The 15,194-nt window shown below is 38.9% G+C and overlaps 2 protein-coding genes across 4 annotated transcripts in view; one reads left to right on the forward strand and one right to left on the reverse strand.

Moving 5' to 3' along the window:
- LOC129375284 (exostosin-1) overlaps window positions 1-15,194 on the forward strand; it is a 188,843-nt gene that overhangs the window by 90,288 nt on the left and 83,361 nt on the right. The gene's annotated exons all lie outside the window — the stretch shown is intronic.
- LOC129375287 (moronecidin-like) lies at window positions 3,254-4,181 on the reverse strand. The gene is made up of 3 exons (XM_055054273.1): window positions 4,147-4,181; window positions 3,938-4,057; window positions 3,254-3,737 (listed from the first exon to the last, which is right to left on the reverse strand). The coding sequence occupies exons 2-3, from the start codon at window positions 4,054-4,056 to the stop codon at window positions 3,506-3,508; spliced, it is 351 nt and encodes a 116-aa protein (XP_054910248.1). The 5' UTR covers window position 4,057; window positions 4,147-4,181; the 3' UTR covers window positions 3,254-3,505.

Raw genomic sequence — 15,194 nt, forward strand, 5'->3', positions numbered from 1 at the left:
CAGCTTCTTAATGGTTCAACCATCAAGACAACATGAGTAGAAACTAAAATCAGTTTGGGTTTACATTTTCAAGATGAAAAGACATAAAATCGTGCTTTCAAAATAAAAATGTGTGCTCTCGTATTATGACAGAAATTTTGCCCCATACTGGTGTATTAAAATAATAAAGAAATAAATCACCCTTAGCCTGGTGGTGGATAAGTAAAGCCTGGCAGCCCGCCAGGCTCATAATGCATCGGAGGAAACCCTCCATTTTAGATTTAGTAGGTAGTTTTAGCGATGCATTCAACCTGTCCTTGAGGGGCATTCATGATGTTGATGAGGCCCTAAATGAAAATGGGTTTGACTACATGGCTAAAAGTTGGCAGATGGGAACTATTTATCGCATTGTGTGCTTTTCATAACTGATTAAAATTGTTTTAAAACAACTTAAAGACTCTCTGAAATTAAGTTCGAAAGGAGAGGCCCAAAGTTTTACTTACTTTGCCAGTTTCTCTTGTCTCCTTTGGTCCTTGTATGCTGAACAGAAAGGGAAAAACAAAATTTATTTCATTCATTCATAATGAATATGCAAAGACACAAAAAAGTCAATTAACCCAATCATTCAGCGATATCAAACACCGGTTATGTACCAATTTGATTGTTATGAAACATTGCCCTCAAAAATTAAAACTGCTTTAAAATACTAAAGTTGTGCACCAATAAGGTACACTTATTTATTTGCATTTGTTCAGTGGTTCATAGCTGACCTTTATATCCCTGCCTGGCGCCTTTGAAGACGGCCTTTATGCCCCTCCACAGCGATTTCAGGAAACACTCTCCGGGTTCGGCCATCAGGACGACCAGAGACATCACAAGAAAGATCGTAACAAACTTCATCCTGCAAAACAAAAACTAATGTCAGTGCAAGCTATTAAAAAATGTCATTTCAGCAACTAGAAATACTTTCATTACTTGTCAAAGGTTGGAAAAGAGACCACCGGCTGTTGCCAACGAGCTCTGGGTGAAAACTTGAAGCCAGTCTGAATTTTTCTCTTTAAATATCATTTTCATGGAAGGGTCTGTGGTTTGCGTTGCATAAATGCTGACAAAGTGGTGAATTTTTCTTTTACCTTCATGCTGTAAGCTTGGGTTGCAGTTGGTACCACAACCTCTGATGAGCGAAGGCCATCACAGCTGCAGGCTCAGAGAAACCGCCAGTGGCAGATGCTATCGCTTAGAGTTGAGCAAGTTGTTCCAGTGAGTTGGGCAAACTCAACCCGATGGAGCCACCGCACACTCATAGATTATTATTATCCAATGCCTGATTAATGCACAGGAGCTGCTGGTGAACTGGTGTTCTGTGATTTTCTGTCATCATTCATAATGTTTAGTTTAGTTTAACCGAACTCTAATCCCGTTTGTTCAGAAAGGTGTGAATGCACAACCTGCCTAAAAACCGGCACCAAGTCCAATTATTATAAGCAGTTTTGGGTTGTTTTTTTTCTAAAGCCGCTTGCAAATTTATTGAGTCACAGGTTGTGCTTTTTTGGGCTTGTTTTTAAACATGAAGTTACTTATTTGGGTTTAGAAATGAGCAGAGACACATAATCAGCCCCAGAATTTATCTGACATCCAGGCAGTTTTAGTCAAACTCTCCCTGTCCATCATTTCTTTGATGATCCGTCCCGCTGTGTCTTTAATGGTAAGTTAATATAAACATATTTATATTTGCTGTGAATGACGTCAAGCTTCACGTTGCACTTCAGTTTTCACTCCATGTTTATTTTTAATTTATTTCTGAGCGTGGTCGCTCAGTGGAGAAATCAAAACTGCTGTGTATCCAGGCCAAAAATAAATTTTTGTTCATTAAAAGCCTCATAAATCTTTTGCAATGAATAGATGTGCATCTCCTCATTCTTAAACCTTTGAGTTATCACAAAAATACAACATTAGTACATTTAGGATCATGCAGCACTGATGTACTTAAATTTCCAGAAGTTAGCGTTTGCTAGCGGCTGAAACTCTTGAAAGTCGGCACAAAAAAGTCAAGAATCAACTTTAAAAAACATAATTTATGATGTTTGATGTTCTGTATTCATGCTGTTGCTCTCGGAAAGCGAACTGGTTGCAACAGACTTTCAGGTCCAGTCATTCTCAGTCATGGTTGCACCATTTCTTCTTCCACATTTCTTCTGTGGAAGAAGAAATGTGGAAGAAGACAGTTTCTTCTTCCACACCTTCACTTGTTCAGGTGTGGAAATGTTTGAATTTCAGTCGATTAAACAGTAAACACTAATATGTAACTGAGCAAATAATAGCCTTTTCGTAAAACCGATCCCTTAACTCCCTTTAAAAAAATCAAAGTCAAGTTGAAGGAAGGGTGAATAAATGACAGAAATCAGATATTCTTTGAGTTCAAGCACCAGAATAAAACACTAAAAAACAAAACACTAGAAACCTTATTTCTTTCAAATTTAACATAAAAATCCCTCCACTGCTCAACATGAACCAAACTCCATCAGACACTGAAAACAAGAATAAAAGTTTGACATCGAGCTGCGCGTTATAGTAAAAAAATAACTTTTTAAATGAATGTTTTCGTATTAAAACATGGTTTCTTGTTTTGTGGCATCATCCTGACTCTATGCTTTCACTAGAAAACAAAAATCATCCTCTTTTCAAAGTTGCTCAAATGTTTTTTGCCAGATTACAGAGCAGGTGGAAATGAGATGACAATACTTTGAAAGGAAAATTAAAATATATATATATTTTTAAGACTTTTTTATTTTTAAGCTCGGCAACAATTCCTTCACATTGTGGAAAAGGTTCTAGTTCAGTTGTTGGATTTCTTCACTTATTTTCCATATTAGTGAAACAATCTGCCAGTGGAGCTACAGTTGGGTTGCTAGGCAACGGGGTTTGTCTTGGGTGACGTTGCTAAGTAACGGGGCTTGGCTTGGGTGACGTTGCTAGGTAACGGTGGCAGTTAAACGTTTTCATCAATATTAAGGATTTGTTGGCTTAAAACAAGCAATAATATTATTGCTGAAAATTTACTTTAAAGTTAGTTTTCTCATTTTAAACGTATGAATGCATTTATGCTAAATTCTAGATGAAAAAAAATACTTGGTGAAATGTTGTGTTTTTGCAGTGAAGACCTTGTTAGCTGCAAAATCTGATCTGAATTTCAGATATTGCCAGTTGAACATTAGTCTTGTAATCCTGTTTCTTTTTATAAAACTTTGAAACTGTGCAACAAGAGCGAGAGAAAATTATTTTATTTGCATTTCACTTTTGACAAAACTGTCTGCAGTATACGATGCGGTGTACTTTGCCTGCACTCTGTAAAGCTTCTTTGGTTTATTTTCCACTTTGCAAAAAAAATGTCACATAACAAAAGCAGAGTATTCAGAAGTTACGCAACATAACAAAGCAGGTTGATACTTGAAAAATGTTTAAAAGCAAGAATTGTTGGCATATTCGGAGTGGCCTCTTGTGTCTAATTAAAGTGACAAAGTGTGGATCAGTAGGAACGTTTGTCCAACTGCTGCTGGTCCAGATCTTCTTGATTCAGTTGATCCTGGTCCAGATCTTCTTGATCCAGTTTATCCTGGTCCAATTGTTGCTGGTTTAGTTGGTCCTGGTCCAGTTGATCCTGATCCAGTTTATTCTGGTCCAATTGTTGCCGGTTTAGTTGATCCTGGTCCAGTTGGTCTGCTTGTTCTTCTGCAACTTTTCCATTCCCATGAATCATGCTGGTAGGAGAAAAATCAAGTTCAATGTGACAAAATAGCTGACAACTAAACAGTGGACTTATTTAAAAGAACCAATGCTCAATGTTTTTATTTTATTTAAATGAAACAAATCCTAGATGTTTTTATATGTGTCTTTAAATAAACTAATCATGCTAAATGATTTTTATCCACTCTGACTTATTATATAAATGTATTTTTACTTGTGAATGTCTTTAATTGCATGACCGATTCCCTTTATGATCCATCCAATGAAGCACTCTCCTGGCTGAGCCATCAGGACAACCATGGACAACACGAGAAAAAGCGTCGTACACTTCATCCTGCAGAACATTAAAAAACATTCATTGACTACGAACTACAACTTATTAAAATTAGACTGAGAATGGAGCTGAGAGTATTTGGTTCCTACCTTTCCTCTGACTGATCTGATGCTGTTTGCTGCGTCAGAAGGTGATGATCTGCATCCTGGTAGAAAGCTGCACCCTCCTATATGTGCACACAAATGAGGAAATTATCATATTGCGAAACACATGATTTTGCAAAAAAGGGTCACCATGAGAGCTGGTATTTGGGCCTCATAAAATCTAATTGAAGATTATTTTAATCTTTCTTAGTCGTTATTTTACAGTGGCTATTGGTAAGCAATAGAAATCAGTTACAGTGACCTGTGGAGTACCCCAGGGATGCATTCTTGGTCCTTTCCTTATTCATTCCTAACTGTACCGCTTTTAACTGCCTGATTGTTATTCAAGCTTGAAGTTCAAGCTTAAAAGTTCCTGCTGTTAAATACGAGTAAAACGTTTTGATTTTTCTGGTTCCAGTGTGTTAGCTGCTCAAATAAGTAGTCATCACACCTCACCGGCTATGGAAGTGGGATAAAACGGCGAAAACTTAAACTCTAAACCAGGGGTGCTCGGTACGTCGATCGCGATCTACCGGTCGATCGCGATCTATTGGTCGATCGCGGGGAGGTTTTGAGTCGATCTCTGCAGCAGGTAACAAACTGAAGGCCTCCAGGACGCTGAGAGCAGCACTTCCTCTTCTGACAGACTTTTCAAAATATTCACTAAGATCCAAAACGTTTGTGGATTCATTAAATAATAATAAAGCCTGGAAACCTGATATCGTAACAGACTGAACGTTTTTAACATAATCTTTGCTCGGCTTGCGGGGCGCCGGCGGTTGCCACGGAAACGGGTGAGCTTAATGGTAAAGAGAGAGAGAGAGTGAAACGGTGCGAGTGGTTCTGAGTTGATCACCTGTTCGGGTTATTTTACTTTGTTTTCCTTCGCTGTGGTTCATCACAGCCACTGGAGTTTCTGAACGTTTCAATAAAACGACAGACTTGGACTGATGACCTCGTTCGTTTGCAGTAAACGTCACAACCAACATCAAATAGGACAATTATATTTGATTAAGTTTTAACAAACAAATGGCTTCTACCACCATAATTGTGTCAAATTACATTAATTATATCCCAAATTCAGAAGATTTGCCTTTACCTCTGCAGAGCTCTTTGGTTCCTCCTATCAGTCTGCAGTTTCTCATAGTGACGTCATCAAACCAAATTTCAGATCCACCATAACTGACTGACACCTGCTGGCCTCAGGTTTGCAACCAGCTTCTGACTGAGAAACCAGTAACCTGCTCCCAGTGTCAGAATCTCACTGAGGAAGAAACTGCATTAGGTTTTCTATCACTTTATCGTTTCTGACACAACAGATGTATATTTGCATAGAAAATTAGTCAATAGGGTTTCATTTATAATTTGTATGTCTTCGTGTCATGAGGTAGATCTCAGCCGGCTGGTGAGAGAAAAAGTAGATCTTGGTCTCAAAGAGTTTGAGCACCCCTGATCTAAATAATAAACAGTTGCAACCTAGATTTACCATTAGCTTTTTTTATTTATTTATTTTTTGTAATTATCTTTTTTTTTTCTTTTTTTTTACAAATTTCTTGAAAAGAAGTCAGAAAAAAAACATTAAATTTCAAGTCCATTGAAGATGAATAGGGTCACTGAAAAGATAATATTAATTCAGACTTTTTTCTCAAAATTTTGACTTTTGATCTCAGAACATTAACGTCTGATTTCTGAGAAACACCAGACTTCTGTGAGAAAACTCAAAATTTTTATGTTAATTCAAAATTTTCCAATTAAATTCAGAATTCTAAGAAAAATCAAAATTTTGATATTAGAGTCAGAATTACGAGATTAAAGTAAACATTCTCAGGATTAAAGTCAGGATTCTGAGATTAAAGTTTTTCATATAAAACATAATGTTCACACATTTTCTCAGGGTTTTGTTTTGACCATCCCTTTAATCTACTTCAGTTTTGTACTTGTAAATTCAAAATATCTAAAATGAATTTTGCAGACGGTGCAGACTCAGCGGGACTTTCGGTGTGACCTCAAGTTCCTCTCGTGAAGCGACTCAGCTTTAAATTTCACGGGTTTTGACGGTGTGCGTAGATTAACTCAGTAACTAAGATTGAAAATGAGCGTGTTTGTTAATCTCCAGTTCAGGTCTCCTGTCTTGCTGTCTGACTCTGGAGCCACAGAGACTGCGAATGTCAGTCAGACTTATTTTAACAAAGGAAGGACAGATTTTGCATCTCATGAAATAACTACCTAAGCCAAGTCGGTTTGAATTAAGAGCTGTTGGATCTCCTGTGCACTGCAAAAACACAAAATCTTAAATTATTTTCATATCTTCAAGTTTACTAAATTACTAGTGACTTTTCAGACAGATATAGGAGCCTGTTTTAAGTCAGTGATTTCTTAATATTAATTTTTAAAAAGTACTATTTCATTTCACTAATAATATGGGAAGAATTATGACTTCTTTATATCAATATTGAAAATTATTGACTCAAAACAAGCTTCTATTTTTGCTGAAAAGTTTCTTGTAAGTTAGTTTTATCTTATTTAATTGCACTGAGATATTTGGTATTTTTTCTGCTCTGTCGCTCTCTGTTGAGTCTCCACTCTGATCTCCAGATTAAATTTAAAGTACTTTTATTCCTCAACCACCTTCACGTCTTCTCCCAAGATGGAAATAACATTTTGAAATAACCCTTTTTCTTTCTAAATCCACTGTTTGTTCTCGTTCAAAATGAGGCGATTTGGACTCGACGTCTCAACCATCGCTCATGGTAAAGACGTTTTACCAAATGTCATTGTGCTTGAATGGACCTGGCAGCTCTTACAGCTTATGACAAATTTACACAAATAAAAAACACATTTCTGAACTCGTTTATTTTCTGTACATCAGATACAAATTGATATTCTGGTGCAATTTCTATCCTTTTGTTGGCCAAATGACAGACAAACTGTATATTTTTAGTAAAAGTTTTCTGGGATCAATAAAGTGATTTGAAAACAGCCTCAGGTTTGGCCTAATTAAATTGACGCTGAGCAAACTTGTCTTTCAAAGAGCGTTTGTCCAGCTGCTCTTTTTGCAGCTGGTCCAAATGCTGCTGATCCAGCTTCTGGTCCATCTCCATCTGGTCCAGTTGATACTGGTCCGCTTGTTGTTTTGTTTCTTTCCCATGAATTAGGCTCACAGAAACGGAAAGAAACAAAGAAACAGGGCAGTTATGTAACTGATCACTCATGTTTTTCTACTAATGATGCTGAGACGTGATGAGAAATAAATTTCGGAAATAAGAGCAGCAGAAATATGTGATATTTACCTTGAAATGCCATGAATGGCGTGAGCAATGAGACCAAAAAATCCCTCTCCAGGCTGAGCCAACAGGACAACTAAGGAGAGCACCAGAAATGCTGCACTGCACTTCATCCTGCAAGGGAAAAGACAAATATATGCATGGAAACATAGGTAAAACTATTAAAATAACAGTAATCACATGTTTAAATTATTTGCTTACATAACTTTGTACACTTAATTTGGTGAAATGTTAAATTTCCTGAAACATTCTCAGATAATTTCAGGTCAAATGTTACTTGTGTGAAAATGCTGCAGTGTCACAGTGGTGGTTAAGAGTTGTTATTGCTCCTCTATATATATATATAGATCCATATGTGTTCATTATATTGTGAAACTGGTTTGCAACGTTGCAAAAGCTGGATGGTGATGATTATGGCATGTGGGCTAGATGGTTGACTATCTAATCTGAGATTACACCAAAGTTGGGTAAAACAGACTTTCACTTTTTTAATGTCAAATTGCAAAAAACGTTACCAAGTAATTTTATCTAGACTTTGTTGAAAATATCTTAAAAATCACTAGGTCGCAAAATATAACAGTTTGTTTTAAATGATTCCTTAAATTTGATAAAGTTTTTGTTCTACTGTCAGATTATTCTTATAACAAGATATTTTTATGTGTTACAAGTGAAAAATATGTTGTTTTGATGTTTACTAAAGATTAACATCAATTAATCACAGATTAATTTGATGGTTGAAACGTTAATCATAATACTGGGACCAATATTTGACTGACAAATCCATAAAAAGAAAAAACTATTTTTATTTTTCTCTATTGCATTTTCTGCAATATTTGTATTTAATATAGCATTTAGTAACATAACAAATATGATGAAATTATTACGCAGGGCTCTTTTGAATAGCATTCTTTACATCTAAAAAAGAGTTTTTAGTGCAAATATCCCAGGACGCTTGAAATGTGACGAATTTTAGCTTGTTTAAGTCAATAATACTTTAATAATGACAAACAAGTTCAAGGAAGATGTAGAGGCTTGTTTTAAGTGAAAAACGTCTTAATGAAAAGTTTCTAGTTCGATTGTCAGATAAATTAACTTATAACATCAGAAAAATGTCTTGTTATTAGTGAAATAATCTTCCAGTGGAGCCAGAAATTTTTCATCAATATTAAGAAATTATTCACATAAAACAAGCTCGTGTTTATTACTGAGAAGATACTTGTAAGTTAGTTTTGTCTTTTTTCGAGCGTACCAAGATCTAAAAACTGGACAAAAATTACTTGGTAAGATTTTGTGTTTTTGCAGTGTATTATTTGGCAGAAATTATGCAAGAAACTAACAAAGAAACTGTTTTCTCACTTTATTTGTTACAATCTGTAAGTTTCAAGATTCTGTAATTCCAGTGACTTTGGAGATGAAGTTAAAACTCTTTATTTATCCAGACGTGCATCACAGGAAAAACTCTGGAGTTTTCTTTGAACACAAGAGCGGACAATTTGAAAGTTTTTTTTTTGTTTGTTTTGTTTAGGGTTAGCTTTAATAGAAATAACCAGAATGAAATAACAGTTGCCATCATTCCACTTTTCTTGATAGTTGTACCTGATATTTCCACTGTTAGCAAATTTTCTTCCATTCAGTTTAAGCTCAGAGACGACAAAATGTCTCGACTGAAGACATGACATTCGTTGTGAAATGACAGTTTCCACTACTAAATTATGTATTTAATGGATTATTCCCCCTTTCTTCTACAAGCATCTGTCAGAAACTTGATCCAACAAAACCATCTTTTAGTTTGTGTGCTTGTGAATGACCTTGGCGAGAGGCAGGATGATGCTTTTTAATAATTGTTTTACAGTTTCAAGAAGATGTTTACAGAGAAACGGAAAAAAACGAGCGAGTAACAGAATAAAACACAAGCAGAATCTGTTTTTAATCTACTGTAAAGGCTTTTATTATTGTTTAGTTTACTTGAAGATAAAACAACATAACACTGCAATAGCAGGACAGTTTGCTGTTTTCAATCCGATGTTCAGGTCGTCCCTAATGGCGTTGAAATGAACGTTTTTGCAATTGCAGCTGGTCTTGGTCCTGCTGGTCCAGTTCCTGCTGGTCGGTTTGTTCCACTGCCTGCTTCTTTCCAAAGACACCCCTAAGAGAAAAGTTCAGTAGAAAAGAGCATGATGGTTAAAAAAGAATATGTGGTATATTTGGCAAATTCACTTTTTTGTCAAAGAAATTTGAAGATGTTACAGAGAACTTTAAAATCTTACTTGGCACATTGTCCCAAAATACGTCCCAAAAATCCTTCTGCAGGTTCAGCCATAAGCACAACCAGGGACAGCACCAGGAATACCACAGCCAACTTCATCCTAAAGAACAAACTCCGTTGACACATTTCTATTTTCTAGGTTTTTAAGGTATAAACGCTAGCACTCTTGTGTACAGGTGATTTGTAGAATATCCTAAGTGTAAGCGCTCTTTTGATCGATAACACTTGTTTTTGTGCTGGTACTGTCTTGTGGTCATGAATAAAATGAACGATGAAACGACTGACGTTTCTGTCCCGCCCCAAAGTTAGTGAGGAATCATTATTCAACCAGTGCATCAATTATGTGGTTTTTCTAAAGTTCTTCTGCTGTGAAAGTAATTGGCAGACATAGTTAACCTGTAAGATTTCCCAAAGATAAACATAATATTTGCATTATATTTATTTCTCACCTTCCTTGTAGGCGTTGAAAAGCTGCTCTGTTGCCGACAGTCGAGGGTTTCACCAATGTTGGTAACTTATGTACTGTCCCTCTCCATATTTATACATTTGTGTGTCTAACTATGAGTTACTCATCATAATGTGAAACTGTCTAAAATTTCGCAAAATCAGTGTGTAAAGATTAAAGTTGCATCAGACACCAAAGGGAATTCTGACAAATTGGTGATAAGAATTTAGCAATTCGACAGTTTGTGATGTCTAGGTTTTTGTTTTACATTTCAAATTTCTAATCATCCAGTTACTTCAGAGAAACTGGAATATTTAAGAGGTTGAACGTTCATACGCACCGCACTTTTCAGTTCTTTTAATAAAAGGTTTTTTGAGACATTTTTAAGGGGCCATGGATAAAAAAGGGATCCTCACTTAGTTTCTGAAGATTCCATGAAATGTTTGAAAAATTGGTGTGTTTTTTTTTTTGGGCAGAAAGGTGCATTTATGTCAATTAAATGTATCAAAATCAATCAAGACAAAATCCTTCAGGAAAAGCAAAATGCATGTTTATTTTGTAAATATGCATGTGGGCAATTTGACCCAAATCATATTTGGGTTGTTGCCTAATGACGCTGCAAAGACTAGTCTTGCTGGAATGAACGTTTTTGCATTTGCAGCTGGTCTTCGTCCAGCTGGTCCAGTTGCTGCTTGTCCAGTTGCTCCTGTACCAGCTGGTCCAAAAGCTGGTCCAATTGCTCCTGGACCAGCTGGTCCAAAAACTGGTCCAGTTTCTGCTGGTCCACCTGCTGCTTGGCTTGTTCCATTGCCTTCTTATTTCCAAGGACACCACTAAGAGAAAAGTTCAGTAGGAAAGAGCACAAAGATGACTGTTAAAAAAGTATCTGGTATATCCATCCATCCATCTTCTGCCGCTTATCCGGGGTCGGGTTGCGGGGGAAGCAGCTTAAGAAGGGAGGCCCAGACTTCCCTCTCCCCAGCCACTTCCTCCAGCTCCTCCGGGGGAATCCCGACGCGTTCCCAAGCCAGCCGAGAGATGTAGTCCCTCCAGCGTATCCTGGGCCTTCCCCGGGGGCCTCCTCCTGGTGGGACGTGCCTGAAACACCTCACCAGGGAGGCGTCCAGGAGGCATCCTAACCAGATGCCCGAGCCACCTCAACTAGCTCCTCTCAATGTGGAAGAGCAGTGGCTCTACTCTGAGTCCCTCCTGGATGACCGAGCTTGTCACCCTATCTCAAAGGGAGAGCCCAGCCACACTAAGGAGGAAACCCATTTTGGCCGCTTGTATCTGAGATCTTGTTCTTTCGGTCATTACCCAAAGCTCATGACCATAGATGAGGGTAGGAACGTAGATCGACCGGTAAATCGGGAGCGTCGCTTTTTGACTCAGCTCTCTCTTCACCACGGCGGACTGGTACAGCGCCCACTTCACGGTAGACACTGCACCAATCTGCCTGTCAATCTCCCGCTCCCCCCTTCCCTCATTCGTGAACAAGATCCCGAGATACTTGAACTCCTCCACTTGGGGCAGGACATCTCCCTTGACCCGGAGAAGGCACTCTACCCTTTTCCGACTCAAGACCATGGTCTCGGACTTGGAGGCACTGATCCTCATCCCAGACGCTTCACACGCGGCTGCGAACCACTCCAGCGAGAGCTGCAGATCATGTCCCGATGAAGCCAATAGGACCACATCATCCGCGAAAAGCAGAGATGCAATCTCAAGGCCACCAAACCGGATCCCCTCAACACCCTGGCTGCGCCTAGAAATTCTGTCCATAAAAGTAATGAACAGAATCGGTGACAAAGGGCAGCCCTGGCGGAGTCCAACCCTCACCGGGAACGAGCCCGACTTATTGCCGGCAATGCGGACCAGACTCTGACACCGGTCATAAAGGGACCTAACAACCTGTATCAAAGGGCCCGGTACCCCATACTCCCATACACCGGAGAACCCCCCACAGGGCACCCCGAGGGACACGGTCGAACGCCTTCTCCAAGTCTACAAAGCACATGTAGACTGGTTGGGCGAACTCCCATGCACCCTCCAGGACTCTGCTGAGGGTGTAGAGCTGGTCCAGTGTTCTACGACCAGGACAAAAAACACACCGCTTTTCCAAAATCCGAGGTTCGACTATCCGACGGACCCTCCTCTCCAGTACCCCCGAATAGACCTTCCCAGGGAGGCTTAAGAGTGTGATCCCTCTATAATTGGAGCACACTCTCCGATCCCCCTTTTTAAACAGGGGGACCACCACCCCTGTCTGCCAATCCAGGGCAACTACCCCCGATGTCCAGGCAATACTGCAGAGTCACGTTAACCAACACAACCCTACAACATCCAGAGCCTTCAGATACTCCGGGCGAATCTCATCCATCCCAGGGGCCCTGCCACTGAGGAGCTTTTTAACTACCTCGGCGACCTCGTCCCCAGAGATTGGAGAGCCCAACCCAGAGTCCCCAGGCTCAGCTTCCTCAATGGAAGGCATGCTGGCGGGATTGAGGAGGTCTTCGAAGTACTCCGCCCACCGACCCACAACATCCCGAGTCGAGGTCAGCAGCACACCACCCCCACAGTAAACAGTGTTGGTGCTACACTGCTTCCCCCTCCTGAGACGCCGGATGGTGGACCAGAATCGCCTCGAAGCCATACGGAAGTCTTTCTCCATGGTGTCTCCGAATTCCTCCCACGCCCAAGGTTTTGCCACAGCAACCACCAGAGCCGCAAGCCGCTTTGCCTGCCGGTACCCATCAGTGCTTCCGGAGTCCCACAGGCCAAAAAGACCCGATAGGACTCCTTCTTCAGTCTGACAGCATGCCTCACCGAAGGTGTCCACCAACGGGTTCGAGGGTAGCCACCACGACAGGCACCGACAACCTTGCGACCACAGCTCCGATAAGCCGCCTCGACTGGTATAATTTAGCTATATTACTTTTAGTTCCTTAAGATTTTTTAAATGTTACCAAGAACTTAAAGATCTTACCTGATGCATCCTCCAACAACATGTCCTGCAAGAACTCCCAAAAATCCTTCTCCAGGTTCAGCTATAAGCACAACCATGGACAGCACCAGGAATACCACAGCCAACTTCATCTTGCTGAAGAAAAAAAATCAGATGATGCATTTATTTTGAATATTTTTAAGGACATAAAAGTTAGCACTCTTGTATACAGAATACACATGCTATCTTAGATAGAGAGCATGTCAACATATGTTTTACTGGACAAGTGAATACGAACTAAGATTTCCCAAAAATAAACATAATATTTGCATTATATTTATTTATTTCTCACCTTTCTTGCAGGCGTTGAAAAGCTGCTCTGTAGTCGAGGGTTTCACCAAAGTTGGTAACCGATGTTCTGATCGACTCTTGCCCCTCTGTACTCATATATCTGACAATGAGTCGATTATCATATTGTGAAACCAGCTAAAATATTACAACAAGGTGGGGAAAGACCTGAGGTGGCATGTGGGGCAGACAGTTGGTTGTTTTTATTCAAATATGCAATGAAAAGTTGCATCAGACTGAACTCCTATTTCTTAATATCAAGCTGAATTCAGGCCATCTTTAGTTTATTCATCTGGTCGGATCGGGCTGACACAATGTCTCTGGTTCTATTCTTCAGATTTCTTAAAGTTGTTTTGGGGGAATTATGATCGGTTAGTCTATTCTTTTGAAAAAGGTTCATTGATTAAAAAACTGTAAAAAATTTGTTTCTTTAGGGATTTCTTCCACAAACATGCCGATGGATATTATACGTCTCAAAGGTTTTCTACTGATGTACTAATGAAATACTTTGTATTTTAACTCCGGATAACGGAATACAAAAACAACTTTGCATGCAACTCTTGTCCTTTTGTTCACAACTATTTCATCCCTTTCCCTTCCTCCATTTTATCTCCTTTTAACCTATAATATTATCGTGAACATTTTCAATCTGCAAAAGTAAGACAGAGCGTTCTATTCAGACCAGTTCACTGAAAGTAACAAATGCAATGATCCACCCTGCAAACTAAAAACTAAACACATCGTCACTTCAGTCAGCAGCCATTTTATCCGCTATGTTGCAGCTTCCACATCTGAGCTCTACAAATTATGAAAACCTTACTTGTTACTCATATTATGGCAGCAATGGACTTTTTCTTCTCACGAAATCTCCAAGTTATTTACTTAAAGGGAAAAAATTATCAAGTATTTAGTTGCTGCGTTTTCATTGGTTGTGTAAGAGGCTCGACTAATACTTTTCAAAGATGTATGGTTGTATAATTGTGCACGTGTTTGCAGCCATTTTTACATGCGAATGTAAACGTTGAGTTGTGTGTGTGGCCAGCAGACGATTGTTTGGATTTAAAGTGACAGGAGCCCAAAAGAAGCTCAAAGTAGGAAGAACTGATCAATAATCTGATAATCGGAGAATAATTTCATGCAAAAAACCTACTGAACATGTTTTGTATATTAAATAGACATGTCTTAACCTGATCAAGGAAGCATAATAGGTCATCATTTAATAAAAATGTATTTACTACCAACACCTGGAGGAGATGGTGCATATTGTAGAACTATAGTCATTGTAATAATATCAAAGGCTGTTAAAGTATTGATACTCCTAAAGTAATCAGTTAAAATAGTATAAAATATAAAATTAGCATTCAAAAATATGTCAGTTCACTTGATGTGACCATGTTTTATTTTACTAGCATGAGGCTTATTTTACTTCTTATCAGTGGGAATTGGTAGCAAAAAAATTCAAAAGATTCTCTCTTATATTAAACTGTGTTAAGATTTAGAGGACTATCTTCACTTTGCTTGTTAATTTCCTCTGTCTCCCAGGTCCGTTAGTCTCCGCGTGTGCAGTGGGAAATAATAAAGAAGCGACCATACTACATTCGACCTCAGATATGTCTAGAGCTTTATCCAGAGAACTCAATGCATACAGAATGTTACAGCATTACACCCCGATCATCAAAAAAGTCTAACACATGACAAACAGAATTACCTGCAACAAGTTGAAAAAAAAAGACAAAAATGCATTTCTGGGAATTGCTCACTCGGGCA

The sequence above is a fragment of the Poeciliopsis prolifica genome, unplaced genomic scaffold, assembly GCF_027474105.1.
Source record: "Poeciliopsis prolifica strain line A6 unplaced genomic scaffold, Auburn_PproV2 SCAFFOLD039, whole genome shotgun sequence".
Taxonomy (NCBI): Eukaryota; Metazoa; Chordata; class Actinopteri; order Cyprinodontiformes; family Poeciliidae; genus Poeciliopsis; species Poeciliopsis prolifica.

Coding starts and splice junctions, on each gene's coding strand:
- LOC129375287 (XM_055054273.1), bottom strand. CDS start 4,056: ATGAAGTGTACGACGCTTTTTCTCGTGTTGTCCATGGTTGTCCTGATG. Junction 3,738..3,937: donor GCAATTAAAGACATTCACAA/GTAAAAATACAT, acceptor TTCTCCTACCAG/CATGATTCATGGGAATGGAA.